Source organism: Schistocerca serialis, chromosome 7 (assembly GCF_023864345.2).
Source record: "Schistocerca serialis cubense isolate TAMUIC-IGC-003099 chromosome 7, iqSchSeri2.2, whole genome shotgun sequence".
In the NCBI taxonomy this organism is placed as follows: Eukaryota; Metazoa; Arthropoda; class Insecta; order Orthoptera; family Acrididae; genus Schistocerca; species Schistocerca serialis.
Window position 1 is genome coordinate 356,397,430 of NC_064644.1, and position 15,861 is coordinate 356,413,290.

The 15,861-nt window shown below is 42.7% G+C and overlaps 1 protein-coding gene across 1 annotated transcript in view; it reads left to right on the forward strand.

Annotated features, from left to right (window-relative positions):
- Positions 1-15,861, forward strand: part of LOC126413083 (myrosinase 1-like) — a 112,599-nt gene that overhangs the window by 73,099 nt on the left and 23,639 nt on the right. Inside the window, exon 8 of the mRNA XM_050082980.1 lies at positions 5,736-5,884. Coding sequence (XP_049938937.1) covers positions 5,736-5,884 — 149 coding nt within the window. The remainder of the gene's footprint in view (positions 1-5,735; positions 5,885-15,861) is intronic.

The following is a 15,861-nucleotide window of genomic DNA, read 5'->3' on the forward strand; positions in this document are numbered from 1 at the left end:
TTGTAAAGTCATCAGATGATCAAAACGACTTGCAAAATGATTTAGATAAGATTATGGTGCGAAAAGTGCCAATTGACCCTGAATAAGGAAAAGGGTGAAGTTATTCAAATGTGTACTAAAAGAAATCAGATAACTTCCGATTACGTGATAAGTCACACAAATCTGAAGACTGTAAATTCAACTAAATACTTTGCGATTACAATTACAAATAACCTAAACTGGAACGATCACATAGATAATATTGTGGGTAGAGCAAACCAAAGACTGCGATTCATTGGCAGAACACTTAGAACGTGTAACAGGTCTACTAAAGAGACTGCTCACACCACGCTTCTCCGGCCTATTCTGGAGTATTCCTGTGCGGTGTGGGGGCGCATCAGATGGGACTGACGGGTGACATCGAAAAAGTACAAAGAAGGGTAGCTCGTTTTGTATTATCGCGAAATAGGGGAGATAGTGTCACAGACATGATACGTGGATTGGAGTGGCAATCATTAAAACAAAGGTGTTTTTCGTTGCGACGGGATCTTCTCTTGAAATTTCAGTCACCAGCTTTCTCCTCCGATTGGGGAAACATTCTGTTGGCAGCTACCTATATAGGGAGAAATTATCATCACGATGAAATAAGAGAAATCTGGGCTCGCACAGAAAAATTTAAGTGCTCGTTTTTCCCGCATGCCGTTCGAGAGTGGAACGGTAGAGAGACAGCATGAAGGTGGTTCATTGAACCCTCTGCCAGGCACTTTATTGTGAATAGCAGAGTAATCACGTAGATGTGGATGTAGATGAGAGCAGCGGCGTTTGCGGAGAGTTGTCAGTGCTAACGGACAAGCAACACTACGTGAAACAACCGCAGAAATCAATTTGGGACGTACGACAAACGTAAGCCTTAGGTCAGTATGGTGAAATTTGGTTTTAACGAGCTGTGGTAAAAGATAACCAACGCGAATGCTTTCCTTTGCGAAAAGTATGACAAAGCCTCCAGCGCCTGTACTGGGCTGTTAACAGTACTGGTTGGACCCTAGACGACTGGGAAACCGTGACCTGGCCAGACTAGTCCCGTTTTCAGTTGGTAAGAGCTGATGGTGTTCGGGTGTGATGCAGTCCCCACGAAGCCATGGACCCAAGGCACTGTGTCACCTGGTGGTGGCTCCATAATGGTGTGGGCTGTGTTTACTTAAATGGACAGAGTCATCTAGTTCAACTGCACCGATCATTGACTGGAACCGGTTACGTTCGGCTACTTGTTGACCGTTTGCAGCTATTCATGACTTCGTGTTACAACACAACGATGGCATTTTTATGGATGACAATGCGCTACGTCACCGAAGAACTTACTGCTCGACATGAATTCCATAGGTCATTAGATCATTTATGCGAGATAAAATCCTGCAGTGCCAACCCTTTCGCAGTTTATGGACGGCCATAGAGGCAGCGTGGATCATTATTTCTGCAAGATACTTCCAACGACTTGAGTCCATGCCGCGTCGAGTTGTACCACATCGGGCAAAAAAAAAAAAAAAAAAAAAGTCCGTCGTAGTATTAGGAGGCATCTAATGACTTTTGTCACCTCATTGTACAACACCTCTCAATCGATTCGAGGAAACTAATTGATACAAGAAATTGATTTCTTTCGAATCTTATAGTTTCATACCACAGCTCAATGATTAAGTATCTATTTTTCTGATATTGGTAATTGTTCCTAGGGTACTTAATTTCCTAGTAATCTCCTGCATAAAATGTGGAGGGTTTGGAGTGAAAAATGTGGTCGCTGGCTACTTTACGTCTGGTTTATTTTAACTGATGTGCTGCTGGGTACTAAATGCAGCTAACGCATCGAAATTGTTTTTGAAGTTGGAAGAAAAGCGAAATCCCACTACAATATGGAGAAGATATGAAGTTAATTTATTTGATCCCACTGCCTATCGGTGTCACATACCTGCACCTCAGTCGTGAATAGTTCGTGCAATTCGAAGTACGTTTAGTGATCGCAATTTATTGTTGTACTTATTGGAGCAAGAAAATGATGAAAAACAAGACACTCCACACCGAAAGTTACATGTTGGAAAAGCTGAAACATACATAAAACTTAAGGGCAAAGCTGGACAAAAGTTTATGTGAGACACTTGTCAGTCATCACTTATTAAACCAATATGAATCACTTTACATAATATCTCATGGCGAAGTTTTAGGCCTGGGTCTATTTCGAAACATTTCTGTAAATTAAATTTCAATGCAGTCTGTTGTTTTCATTTAAAGTAAGAACGATACTATGCTCATGACACCACTGTGGTGCCGCCGGCCGCAGAATGATACTATGCTCACGACACCAGAGTGGTGTCGCCGGCCGCTGAACGATACTATGCTCATGACATCACTGTGGTGTCGCCGGCCGCTGAGCGATACTATGCTCACGACACCACTGTGGTGTCGTCGGCCGCTGAATGATACTATGCTCACGGCACCACTGTGGTGTCGCCGGCCACTGAGCGATACTATGCTCACGACACCACTGTGGTGTCTCCGGCCACTGAACGATACTATGCTCACGACACCACTGTGGTGTCGCCGGCCGCTGAACGATACTATGCTCACGACACCACTGTGGTGACGCCGGCCGCTGAGCAATACTATGCTCACTACATCGCTGTGGTGTCGCCGGCCACTGAACAATACTATGCTCACGACACCACTGTGGTGGCGCCGGCCGCTGAACGATACCATGCTCACGACACCACTGTGGTGTTGCTGGCCGCTGAATGATACTATGCTCACGACACCACTGTGGTGTCGCCGGCCGTTGAACGATACTATGCTCATGACACTACTGTGGTGTCGCCGGCTGCTGAGCGATACTATGCTCACGAAGCCACTGTGGTGTCGCCGGCTGCTGAACGATTGCTCACGACACCACTGTGGTGTCGCCGGCCGCTGAGCGATACTATGCTCATGACACCACTGTGGTGTCGCCGGCCGCTGAACGATACTCTACTCACGACACCACTGTGGTGTCGCCGGCCACTGAGTGATACTGTGCTCACGACACCACTGTAGTGTCGCAGGCCACTGAACGATACTATGCTCAAGACACCACTGTGGTGTCGCCGGCCGCTGAACGATACTATGCTCACGACACCACTGTGGTGTCGCCGGCCGCTGAACGATACTATGCTCACGACACCACTGTGGTGTCGCTGGCCACTGAACGATACTGTGCTCACGACACCACTGTGGTGTCGCCGGCCACTGAGCGATATTATGCTCAGGACACCACTGTGGTGTCTCCGGCCACTGAGCGATACTATGCTCACGACACCACTGTGGTGTCGTCGGCCGCTGAACGATACTATGCTCACAACACCACTGTGGTGTCGCTGGCCACTGAACGATACTATGCTCACGACACCACTGTGGTGGCGACGGCCGTTGAACGATACTATGCTCATGACACCACTGTGGTGTTGCCGGCCGCTGAGCATTACTATGCTCACGACACCACTGTGGTGTCACCGGCTGCTGAGCGATACTATGCTCACGACACCACTGTGGTGACGCTGGCCGCTGAACGATACTGTGCTCACGACACCACTGTGGTGTCGCCGGCCACTGAGCGATATTATGCTCAGGACACCACTGTGGTGTCTCCGGCCACTGAGCGATACTATGCTCACGACACCACTGTGGTGTCGCCGGCCGCTGAACGATACTATGCTCACAACACCACTGTGGTGTCGCTGGCCACTGAACGATACTATGCTCACGACACCACTGTGGTGGCGCCGGCCGCTGAACAATACTATGCTGACGACACCACTGTGGTGTCGCCGGCCGCTGAATGATACTATGCTCACGACACCAGTTTTTAACATCATAGGTCCATATTTGACAAATAAACTGTTTCCAGCTGTGTAGGAACAAGACGGGTTTCGTGATATCAGACCAAATCCTCAGGCTTACATACGCAGTTAAAACATTGAGCCTGTAAGTGGGAAGAAGTGGGACCAGACCTTCTCTAAATAGATTGGTGTTGTCCACGGTAAGCAGAGCGTCAGGAAAAATTTCACTAGTTGAGAAAACTGACATGTTAAAACCACCCTAACATCGTGTCAGGAAAGAGCGGAGGGCACACCTCCAACCGCGTCTCAAATTTTTGATTGTCGAGTTTTATTCGTGTCGCTCTGCTTATTGTGGGTGACAGCAGTTAATTTAGAGGACGTTGAGTCCCTCTTCATCCCACCTTGTTGACGTAATGTTTTAGCAACGTACGTTCAACTGAGGATGTAATTAGATAACACTAAGCAGGTCATGTTCCCATAAATAAAGGTTCATATACAGCTGGAATTGGTTTATTTATCAAATGTGGATTACTTCCGATACAACAGTCGACTTGGGCAGCTTTACAAGGGAAGAAATGTCCGTGATGGATTTGTTACGGAGATGACATACAATGACTAGTCCACGTCACCAAGCTCTGCTGACTGACCCATCCTGCTCTTACTATTTGCGTACTGAATACGCTGTACTCCCTGCCTCTTTAATAATGGCGAGTCCGCCTCCAGTGACATCTACTTATCATTTCTGCATCACGTAGGGATACACAGATACTTATTACCAGAAAGTGTGTAGGAAAGAGTTCCATGCGGTATCTGCGTAAGTTCTGTTCCTGTTTCCTCTGCTGATTGTAATGCGAAGTGTCTTAGAAAATGAGTCGCCATGCCGAAAATCGTGTTTCTTCTTCTACATGAGAGGATTGTCTCCTGACCTTTTCATTAGACGCATCATCTAGGCCCTCCCGCCCACAGCCCAACCCAATCTTTGATGGGTACAATCTAGTAAGTGAACCTTTGGTTTATGGTTTTACGTTTCTTAAGACAGTCTAATAACCCATTGTAGTTTGTTATTCATTTTCGGACTGTAATGACTGGAAGACCCTGAACACTCAAAGAAGAACGTTTATCTGTATAAATTAAAATTCATCTCACCAGAAGATGCTAGCCAGGTGTCATGGAAAGTGTGCGCCCCCATTATATTTTCTTTTCGTGACTAATAACTGTCATTGAATAGGTCATTACCTTCACCTTGACAATGTCCATTTGACAATGTATTGATGATAAAGCCATTTGTTCGAAACGGTGTCTGCCGAAACTTTCTTCATTTGATACAGACTGAAACGTATTTTGATTTGAAGCGTAAACACAACACATAACGATAAACTTAAGATACATCACAAATAATCTTAATTGAAATAGTAAATAACTTCAAGATGTTGGCAAATTATTTGTGGCGTTGTTCCTAGCACTGCTTAGTACATAAGTATCCTGCTTCTTTTCTTTCTAATCCAATAGTCTTATAGTATTTATGCCTCCGTAGTAATGGAATTATATGTAAATTCATCAAGAGTTTGTCTTTCGAGCTCGACATGGCGGAAAACTGGTTACTATGAGTTTTTAAGGGCCAACATATTTTTAACAAAATAGTGCAATGTTACATGCTTTAGTCTTCACACTGTGAGTGACCCTTACCCACTTTTCGTAAGCGATTCATGTTAACAGCTAAAATCTAGTGCCAGCTTGCCAGCACAGAAGGATGATGCTGATAATTTCCATAATATGCTGCAGATTAATATGGGGCTCTCTCGCGTAGATGTTACAAGGGGTATTCGTAAAGCCCTTCAACGATTCTTCTTGTACTTTGGAGAACCAGCATATTGTGAAGACTCTATGACCGTGTTGCAGGGACGTCGGATTTCTTCGGCGTCAATCATTATTCTTCGGTACTGTCGACGTCAGGTGAGACTGGAACCATTCCATCTAAGGAACACGACGCTGGCGTCATCAGCTACAGCTTTGACTCTTATCCTCAAGCGGCGAGTAGCTGGCTGCAGGTGAGACAACTTCCCATGTTCTTCCAGCTAGATCGGGGGACTACATTTGGCTTTCTTTCTTAGAATGGGAGTAAGCTTTTAATCTCTTCAGGTTACGAGAGGATCGTGTTTGGTCAACTGGACGACACGCAGTACATAACTGTGACATAAGGCTCTACTCTTGACCAAAAGAAGTGGGTAGCGACATTGCAGTAACGTTGAAACAAAGGAATTCCAGTACTGTTAGCTTTGCTGATCCGAAAATTGAGTTTACTTGTTTCTTAGTTTGACACGTATGCAGTTCTTTCTTTTATTTCAGGACGAAAAGCATGAAATGTAGGGTTTAGCGTTCCATCCACGGGAAGGTGATCAGAAATGGACTAGCAAGAAGAAGCCAGCCAGACACTTTTATTTGAAACGAGCCATCCTGGCTTTCACTTCATCAGTTTAGGGACGACAGCAGTCACTAATCCTGCATGATGTTAAGAAGATTTGAAGCGAACTGTCGCGGAATGCGAGTCGATTGTGTATCAGCGACTTGTTTGATGACGTCAACTGTTATTATTCTCAGCTGTTTGGTTGCGATGTGATTCTTTCGCGCTATCTTCCTCATCGATTTCTTAGCCACCATTGCTCTCAGTACCTCTCGTCGCATAACAGATACCTACCACCTTTTCATAAGAACAGTGCAAGATGTGATACATTTCGCATCTACTCTGCGCAGGACAATTGAAGAATCAGTTTTTCGAAACCACCTAATTGTTTTCCATTGCGTCGTCCAAGTATCATATTGAACTCAAAGGTGCATACAAGCTGCCAGGTAATGGCGCTAAAGCGAGGCGCCCTGCGACGTTACTGTCTGGCTCGCCGACGCTTCGAACAGCAAGGTTTCAACATCTGCCAAAAACCCCAGAGCTCAGAAGATATTGTGAGGTGTAAGGTGGGCTAAGGATGTCGCAATGGCATCAAATTACGCCACAACTCTGCCCAATGCCACCATGGATGTGTCAGACGATGGGAAGTCGTCGCACTCCCTCTTCCCACGTATCACCCCCCCCCCCTTTTTTCCACGCCTCCACGATGCGGGTTAGAACAGCAAGTCCAAGCGTTGAAATCAAGCGTTTTTCTTATGGGTGGCCAAGCAGAAACATTCCAGACACATTTCCACTCAGAATCGACCCGAAAAGGCCGCGGGTGGTTGCATAAATGGCATCAATGGAACCACACCTTCCCTTGAGGCACTGATTTCGATACATTTCACGGTCTAAAACGACAGATCGCAGTGCAGTGAGCACCAGGACGCCGTTCTTGACAATCTTTAACACTGCAAACTCCACACGAACGCTTCAGCCCCTCTCTGAGGCCAACAACTCCACTGGACGTAATCGGAACCGTTTGGAGTGCAATGCGACTTGAATTTTTGCGCTGGTGTACATTGTGGTACTACTAGGAACCGTTCAAAACCATTCTATGAAATTTCAACTCAATCCGACGCAACAAAAGTTGTTGTTGTTGTTGTGGTCTTCAGTCCTGAGACTGGTTTGATGCAGTTCTCCATGCTACTCTATCCTGTGCAAGCTTCTTCATCTCCCAGTACCTACTGCAACCTACATCTTTCTGAATCTGCTTAGTGTATTCATCTCTTGGTCTCCCTCTACGATTTTTACCCTCCACGCTGCCCTCCAATACTAAATTGGTGATCCCTCGATGTCTCAGAACATGCCCTACCAACCGATCCCTTCTTCTAGTCAAGTTGTGCCACATGCTCCTCTTCTCCCCAATTCTATTCAATACCTCCTAATTAGTTATGTGATATACCCATCTAATCTTCAGCATTCTTCTGTGGCACCACATTTCAAAAGCTTCTATTCTCTTCTTGTCCAAACTATTTATCGTCCATGTTTCACTCCCATACATGGCTACACTCTATACAAATACTTTCAGAAACGACTTCCTGACGCTTAAATCTATACTCGATATTAACAAATTTCTCGTCTTCAGGAACGCTTTCCTTGCCATTGCCAGTCTACATTTTATATCCTTTCGGCCATCATCAGTTATTTTGCTCCCCAAATAGCAAAGCTCCTCTACTGCTTTAAGTGTCTCATTTCCTAATCTAATTCGCTCAGCATCACCCCACTTAATTCGACTGCATTCCATAATCATCGTTTTGCTTTTGTTGATGTTCATCTTATACCCTCCTTCCAAGACACTGTCCATTCCGTTCAACTGCTCTTCCAAGTCCTTTTCTGTCTCTGACAGAATTACAATGTCATCGGCGAACCTCAAAGTTTTTATTTCTTCTCCATGGATTTTAATACCTACTCCGAATATTTCTTTTGTTTTCTTTACTGCTTGCTCAATAAACAGATTGAAATACATCGCGGAGAGGCTACAACCCTGTCTCACTCTCTTCCCAACCACTGCTTCCCTGTCATGTCCCTCGACTATTATAACTGCCACCTGGTTTCTGTACAAATTGCAAATAGCCTTTCGCTCCCTGTATTTTACCCCTGCCACCTTCAGAATTTGAAAGAGAGTATTCCAGTCAACATTGTCAAAAGCTTTATCTAAGTCTACAAATGCTAGAAACGTAGGTTTTCCTTTCCTTAATTTATCTTTTAAGATAAGTCGTAGGGTCAGTATTGCCTCACGTGTTCCGCTATTACTACGGAATCCAACAGATCTTCCTCGAGGTCGGCTTCTACCAGTTTTTCCATTCGTCTGTAAGGAATTCGCGTTAGTATTTTGCAGCCGTGACTTATTAAACTGAAAGTTCGGTAATTTTCGCATCTATCAGCACCTCTTTTCTTTGGGATTGGAACTATTGTATTCTTCTTGGAGTCTGAGGGTATTTCGCTTGTCTCATACATCTTGGTCACCAGATGGTTGTCAGGACTGGCTCTCCAAAGACTGTCGGTAGTTCTAATGGAATGTTGTCTACTCCCAGGGCCTTGTTTTGACTCAGGTCTTTTAGGGCTCTGTCAAACTCTTCACGCAGTATCATATCTCCCATTTCATCTACATCCTCTTCCATTCCCATAATGTTGCCGTCAAGTACATCGCCCTTGTATAGACACTCTATATACTTCTTTCACCATTCTGGTGTCTCTTCTTTGCTTAGAACAGGGTTTCCATCTGAGCTCTTGATATTCATCCAAGTGGTTCTCTTTTCCCCAAAGGTTTCTTTAATTTTCCTCTATGCAGTATCTATCTAACCCCTACTGAGATAAACCTCTACATCGTTACATTTGTCCACTAACCATCACTGCTTAGCCATTTTGCACTTCCTGTCGATCTCATTTTTGAGACGTTTGTATCCCTTTTTGCCTGCTTCATTTACGGCATTTTTATATTCTTTCTTTCATCAATTAAATTCAATATTTCTTCTGTTAGCCAAGGATTTCTACTAGCCCTCGTCTTTTTACCTACTTGATCCTCTGCTGCCTTTACTACTTCATCCCTCAAAGCTACCCGTTCTTCTTCTACTGTATTACTTTCCCCCATTCCTTTCAATCGTTCCCTTATGATCTCCCTGAAACTCTGTTTATCCAGATCCCATCTCCTTAAATTCCCACCTTTTTGCAGTTTCTTCAGTTTTACTCTACAGTTCATAACCAATAGATTGTGGTCAGAGCAAACACCTACCCCTGGCAATATCTCACAATTTAACACCTGGTTCCTAAATCTCTGTTTTACCATTATATAATCTATCTGATACCTTCTAGTATATCCAAGCGTCTTCCATGTATATATCCTTCTTTCATGATTCTTGAACCAAGTGTTAGCTATGATCATATTATACTCTGTGCAAAATTCTAGGCTGCTTCCTCTTTCATTTCTTACCCCCAATCGATATTCACTTACTATGTTTCCTTCTCTCCATTTTCCTACTATCGTTTCAAGTCACCTATGACTATTAAATTTTCGTCTCCCTTCACTATCTGAATAATTTCTTTTATCTCATCATACATACCATCAATTTCTTCGTCATCTGCAGAGATAGTTGGCATATAAACTTGTACTACTGTAGTAGGCGTGGGCTTCGTGTCTATCTTGGCCACAATAATGTGTTCACTATGCTGTGTGGAGTAGCTTACCCCCATTCCTGTTTTTTATTCATTATTAAACCTGCACCTGTATTACTCCTATTAGATTTTGTATTTGTAACCCTGTATTCACCTGACCAAGGGTCTTGTTCCTCCTGCCACCGTACTTCACTAATCCTCACTATATCTAACTTTAACTTATCCATTTCCCTTTTTAAATTTTCTAACCTACCTTCCTGGTTAAGGAATCTGACATTCCACGCTCCGATCTGTAGAACGCGTTTTCTTTCTCCTGATAACGACGTCCTCTTGAGTAGTCCCCCCTTGGAGATCCGAATGGGGGACTATTTTACCTCCAGAATATTTTACCCAGGAGGGCGCCATCATCATTTAACCATACAGTAAAGCCTCATGCCCTCGGGAAAAATTATCGCTGTAGTTTCCCCTTGCTTTCAGCCGTTCGCAGTACCTGCACAGCAAGGCCGTTTTGGTTAGTGTTACAAGGCCAGATCAGTCAATCATCCAGACTGTTGCCCCTGCAACTACTGAAAAGGCTGCTGCCCCTCTTCAGGAACAAAACGTTTGTCTGGCCTCTCAACAGATACCCCTTCGTTGTGGTTGCACCCACGGTACGGCTATCTGTATCGCTGAGGCATGCAAGCCTCCCCACCAACGGCAAGGTCCATGGTTAATGAGGTGGGGGGGGGGACTTTATTATAGTTGTTATATAGTTCAAACCATTTACGAAGTTCTAAAATTTATGCAGATATGTTCCTTCTTCAATATATATCTTAATTTGTTCACGAACACGTAGGGGAGGAGGGGGGTTATTTACAGGAAATGACATGTTTCTCGATGAATGGATAATTTATTGAGGATTCAGGGCACTTTTCCGGCTCAATATTATGTAAAAATCAACACCTGTTTCTTTGGGGCACTGTTTATAATGTATATGTTTTACAGATTTTTTGTTGATATCAGGTAATGCAGCATACCTCATAAACAAATTAGAAGTATTTTGAATATTGTTGAACCTGATTAGTGCTATTAAAAGAAACTACAAAGAAATAGATGGAATTTTTTTTTCCAAAATGCTTTCTCAAATTGACGTACCATTTAATCCAATGTTATACATTTGAAAGAGACCAAATTTTTACCAGGTGTGCATGACATGATGGCTGAGGTACTAGACCTATTTAATTCCTCGTATTATGTATATTACAAGGATAAAAATATCACATCTTACAATTAAATTTTTATAATTTTTGTCCTAATAAAAATCTTATTTTTTCTATAATTTAGTTGATTCTGGAATAAAGCTTAGATGTACTACGTAAGTATCGACTATTGGAAGTTACAAAAAAATAAATACAGAAATGCTTTATTAACTTTACGAAATATTTTTACCTGAGTTCTGAAAAATACAACTTGCAGGAAATTGCGAATGAAGATATGAGGCCGGCCGAAGTGGCCGTGCGGTTAAAGGCGCTGCAGTCTGGAACCGCAAGGCCGCTACGGTCGCAGGTTCGAATCCTGCCTCGGGCATGGATGTTTGTGATGTCCTTAGGTTAGTTAGGTTTAAGTAGTTCTAAGTTCTAGGGGACTAATGACCTCAGCAGTTGAGTCCCACAGTGCTCAGAGCCATTTGAACCATTTTTGAAGATATGAGTCCAATTAAACTGTGCCTCAGAACATTCCTGAAGCGTAGATGAAGACTACGCAGTATTTCTTCAACTTCAAGCTTCCTATTGGCGTTCCTTTTAGCAGTTCTTGCTTTTTGGTAACTTGAAGAGCGAATCTTTCAGCTACATGCAGCGTTTGTCTGTCACACGAAAGCAATTGGTCTTCCATATTAGAGCCACATTTTATGCTTAAATTTCTCAGGACTTCCAACCTTCCTATCACTCCATCACCGAAACATATCACTGCATCTAGTACAACAACTTTTAACGTATTTAATCTTACAAAAACATTCTTGGGTAATCTTTGCCATATGCAATGGTGGAAACTTTCATTTGTATACTGAGTGAAGCAAAACAGGGTCACTCAGGTCTCTAAAAATTGGTTTTATTTCATTCATAACAGGCTCTGGAAGAGGAAGCTTATGATGGTATATTTGACCACTTTCTATTGCTTTTTGGTAACCACACAAAAAAACCTGCATCTTTAGGGCAAAGTCCGTGAACACAGTGGTCATCTGTGGAAAACTTATGAAAGTAGGTGGCCCATACAGGTTTCCTCATTGCTGTAACATCATTCAGAGGTGCAGTTCGTCTAATGGCCAGTCCATAATAACCGTGAAGAAGGTCTATTTCAGTTTCTGTCAATCTGCCTCGGCCAGACAGAGATTTTCATCAGACAGCAACTTTCCTTTCATTTATTTTCGTATCTTCCTCAATCTAGCACCCATTCTCTTTTGCACGTGTCCACAACACTCCAGTTTTGTTACCAAGTTATCACCATAAATATTGAACTCATTAATTTTATTGAGAGCTTTAGAGTCCCCATCGCCTAGGTACTTCGTATATCTAACATTATAAACGAACACCGACCTTTGAAAGATTTTTAGAGCTCCATCACACTCCATACCTCCACTGTAACCATCAACAATAATTCTTAGGACACCGATGTTCAATATGTCCGTCAGTGTTACCATGGCAGGTGTGGCAGTACTTAGATACGCACTCAAAATCATAAATTTTTCCATTCTCCAGAGAAATAGCACTTACAACGCCATTCAAGGAACAACGTCCTCAGCGTTGCCATGTCCCATCAAGTGCAACAGCAACGTCCCTGCACGCTTCATAGATGCTTTCGACACAACCGCCAAGGAAACGAAAAGTATTTTTATGTATTTGCTGAGCTTACTGGGAGGAGGAGGAAGGTCCATCAAACCACAAAACGTTTGAGCAGGCTTTTCTCCTTTCCCTGTTGCACGCATTGCATACACTAACTTCAAATTCACATCATATGAATTATGCACAATGTTTGAAGTACTTTTCTAGGCAGACTTATTGCAGGATCTACACAGAACAACTAATTTTGACGCTAAACCCTTCCTGCTACTTTGTTGTTGAGTTATTTCCAGACAGCCTACAGCATCACATTATTTACATTTCGCCACTTCCTTTATCAAAGAAGATAAGATGCCCACATCAACAATAATGAATCCATAATTATTAACACAAAAATTTCAACCACCAGGAGGCGCGCCATGTGGGAGTTTCTTCCCTGAAGAACTGAAACATAGGTTACTTTCAATAGTGTGGCTTGCTTTGTTTGTGAACTGGTTACCACGGAATTTCCTTTTATTAAATGTCTTGATGCGTGGCATAGGTCGTATTTATTGCATACTAAAGGATATGTGCTTCCACAAATATATGTAGCACTTGGGCAACAAACGTTCAGTAACACGTGAAGAAACCGCTTCAGCAAAACAAAAGTAATACTAGCAAATATAATCATTTACAGACACTAGAAACCTGCACTGTTACCAACATATGCAATGAATAATACGTATAATCGCTGGAAACAGAAGGTTCACAGTTCTTTTCGAAATAATACTGGTTTCTGTAACAGAAATAAAGGGGGCGTGTCGGCATACATGACCGTAACTTTAAGGGTGAGTCACCTAACGTTACCGCTGGATATATTTTGTAAACCACATCAAATACTGACGAACCGATTCCACAGACCTAACGTGAGGAGAGGGGCTAGTGTAATTGTTTAATACAAACCATACAAAAATGCACGGAAGTATGTTTTTTAACACAAACCTACGTTTTTTTTAAATGGCACCCCGTTAGTTTTGTTAGCACATCTGAACATATAAACAAATACGTAATCAGTGCCGTTTGTTGCATTGTAAAATGTTAATTACATCCGGAGATATTGTAATCTAAAGTTGGCGCTTGAGTACCACTCCTCCGCTGTTCGATCGTGTGTATCGGAGAGCACTGCAACATACATCGCGTTTCTACAAAATAATCTGCCAACGTTGCTCGAAAATGTCCCACTGGAAACGCGTCGACGCATGTGGTATCAGCATGATGGTGCACCTGCACATTCTGCAATTAACACTAGGCTGACCCTTGACAAGTTTGTTCGACGGGCGTTTCATAGGACGTGGAGGACGCATAAATTGGCCAGCCCGTTCTCCTGATCTTACACCTCTGGACTTCTTTCTGTGGGGTACGTTAAAGGAGAATGTGTACCGTGATGTCCCTACAACCCCAGAGGATATGAAACAACGTATTGTGGCAGCCTGCGGCAACAGTTCACCAGATGTACTGCGGCGTGTACGACATTCATTACGCCAGAGATTGCAATTGTGTGCAGCAAATGATGGCCACCACATTGAACATCTATTGGCCTGACATGTTGGGACACACTCTCTTCCACTCCGTAATTGAAAACGGAAACCACGTGTGTACGTGTACCTCACCCCTCATGGTAATGTACATGTGAGTCAGTGAAAAAGACCAATAAAAAGGTGTTAGCATGTGGACGTAATGTGCTGTTCCAGTCTCTTCTGTACCTAAGGTCCATCGCCGTTCCCTTTGGATCCCTACGTAATTCGGTGCTCTCCGATACACACGATCGAACAGCGGAGGAGTGGTACTCAAGCGTCAACTTTAGGTTATAATATCTCCGGATGTAATTAACATTTTACAATGCAACAAACGGCACTGATTACGTATTTGTTTATATGTTCAGATGTGCTAACAAAACTAACGAAGTTCCATTTAAAAAAACGTAGGTATGTGTTAAAAAACATACTTCCGTGCATTTTTGTATGGTTTGTATTAGACAATTACACTAGCCCCTCTCCTCACGTTCGGTCTGTGGAATCGGTTCGTCAGTATTTGATGTGTTTTACGAAATATATCCAGCGGTAATGTTAGGTGACTCACCCTGTATATGTCATTTTTCATTCGAAACCCTATAATGTATACATCAATGTAAACAGGAAAGACTATATAATTTAATAAAGATTTATAAGTACCTTGTATCCTTAACCCTTTAGGGATGCCTCGCTCTTTCGTTTCCTACTGGATGTACGTTAGGCATCAGGAACTGCCATTGAGACGGATTTTATTAATTAGCTGCATTAACCTGTCACACGAGCTGTTTCAACTGAGTTTCGCTTAACTGAAAATAACTCCACCGAATAATTTCAATATTCGAGAGCCATGTTCAACATTGCTGAAGGCCAGTTTGCAGGCACTCTCTTCCAGACTTCGCTACACATTCCGGACTGTACCATTTCTTGTTCTTAAGGTGGTGCCTGTATTAACGAGAGCTCTTCTACCAGAAATTTCAACAGGAAGAAACACACACATACGTGTTCTGGTTATTAGACAGACTGCCACATTAAATTCTACTTTTGATTTAGAATTTGCTTACCGGTTGCTTAGCTGTCATGCGTTTCAGTTTTACCGTGGAACAATGACCATTTCGCTGTATTAGCTATATCGGAAGTAGATTTATTCATAGTGTTCCGTAGAGGACATCAAGAAGCAAAACATTAAGATACTTGTCAAAAAAGACTAGTACGTCTTAGAGACTAGTACATCTTATAAGAAACTGAAAGATGAAAAAGACATTTACACATTATTAGCAAGGATGGAGATGCACTTACTAATCAATAAAGACACAGCTCAGGTCGATTACTATAATATTAATGACAGTATTAAAGCGAGCAAGAAATTTGAGCTCTTACGTTCTGCAAGACGTGAGACAAGAGTATTAAGAAGACGGCTATACGGTGATTCCCAAGAAGACTATATTACTTACAGATGAAAAGCGAAATTTAATGACAGATACATTCAGTACAACGATATGAGTTAAACAGAACCTCAGAATGATTAGATCTCTGACCATACATTGATTTATTACACTGTGAGCCGAACAACTTCCAATACAAACCTTTTTAATCCCGTTTGTAGT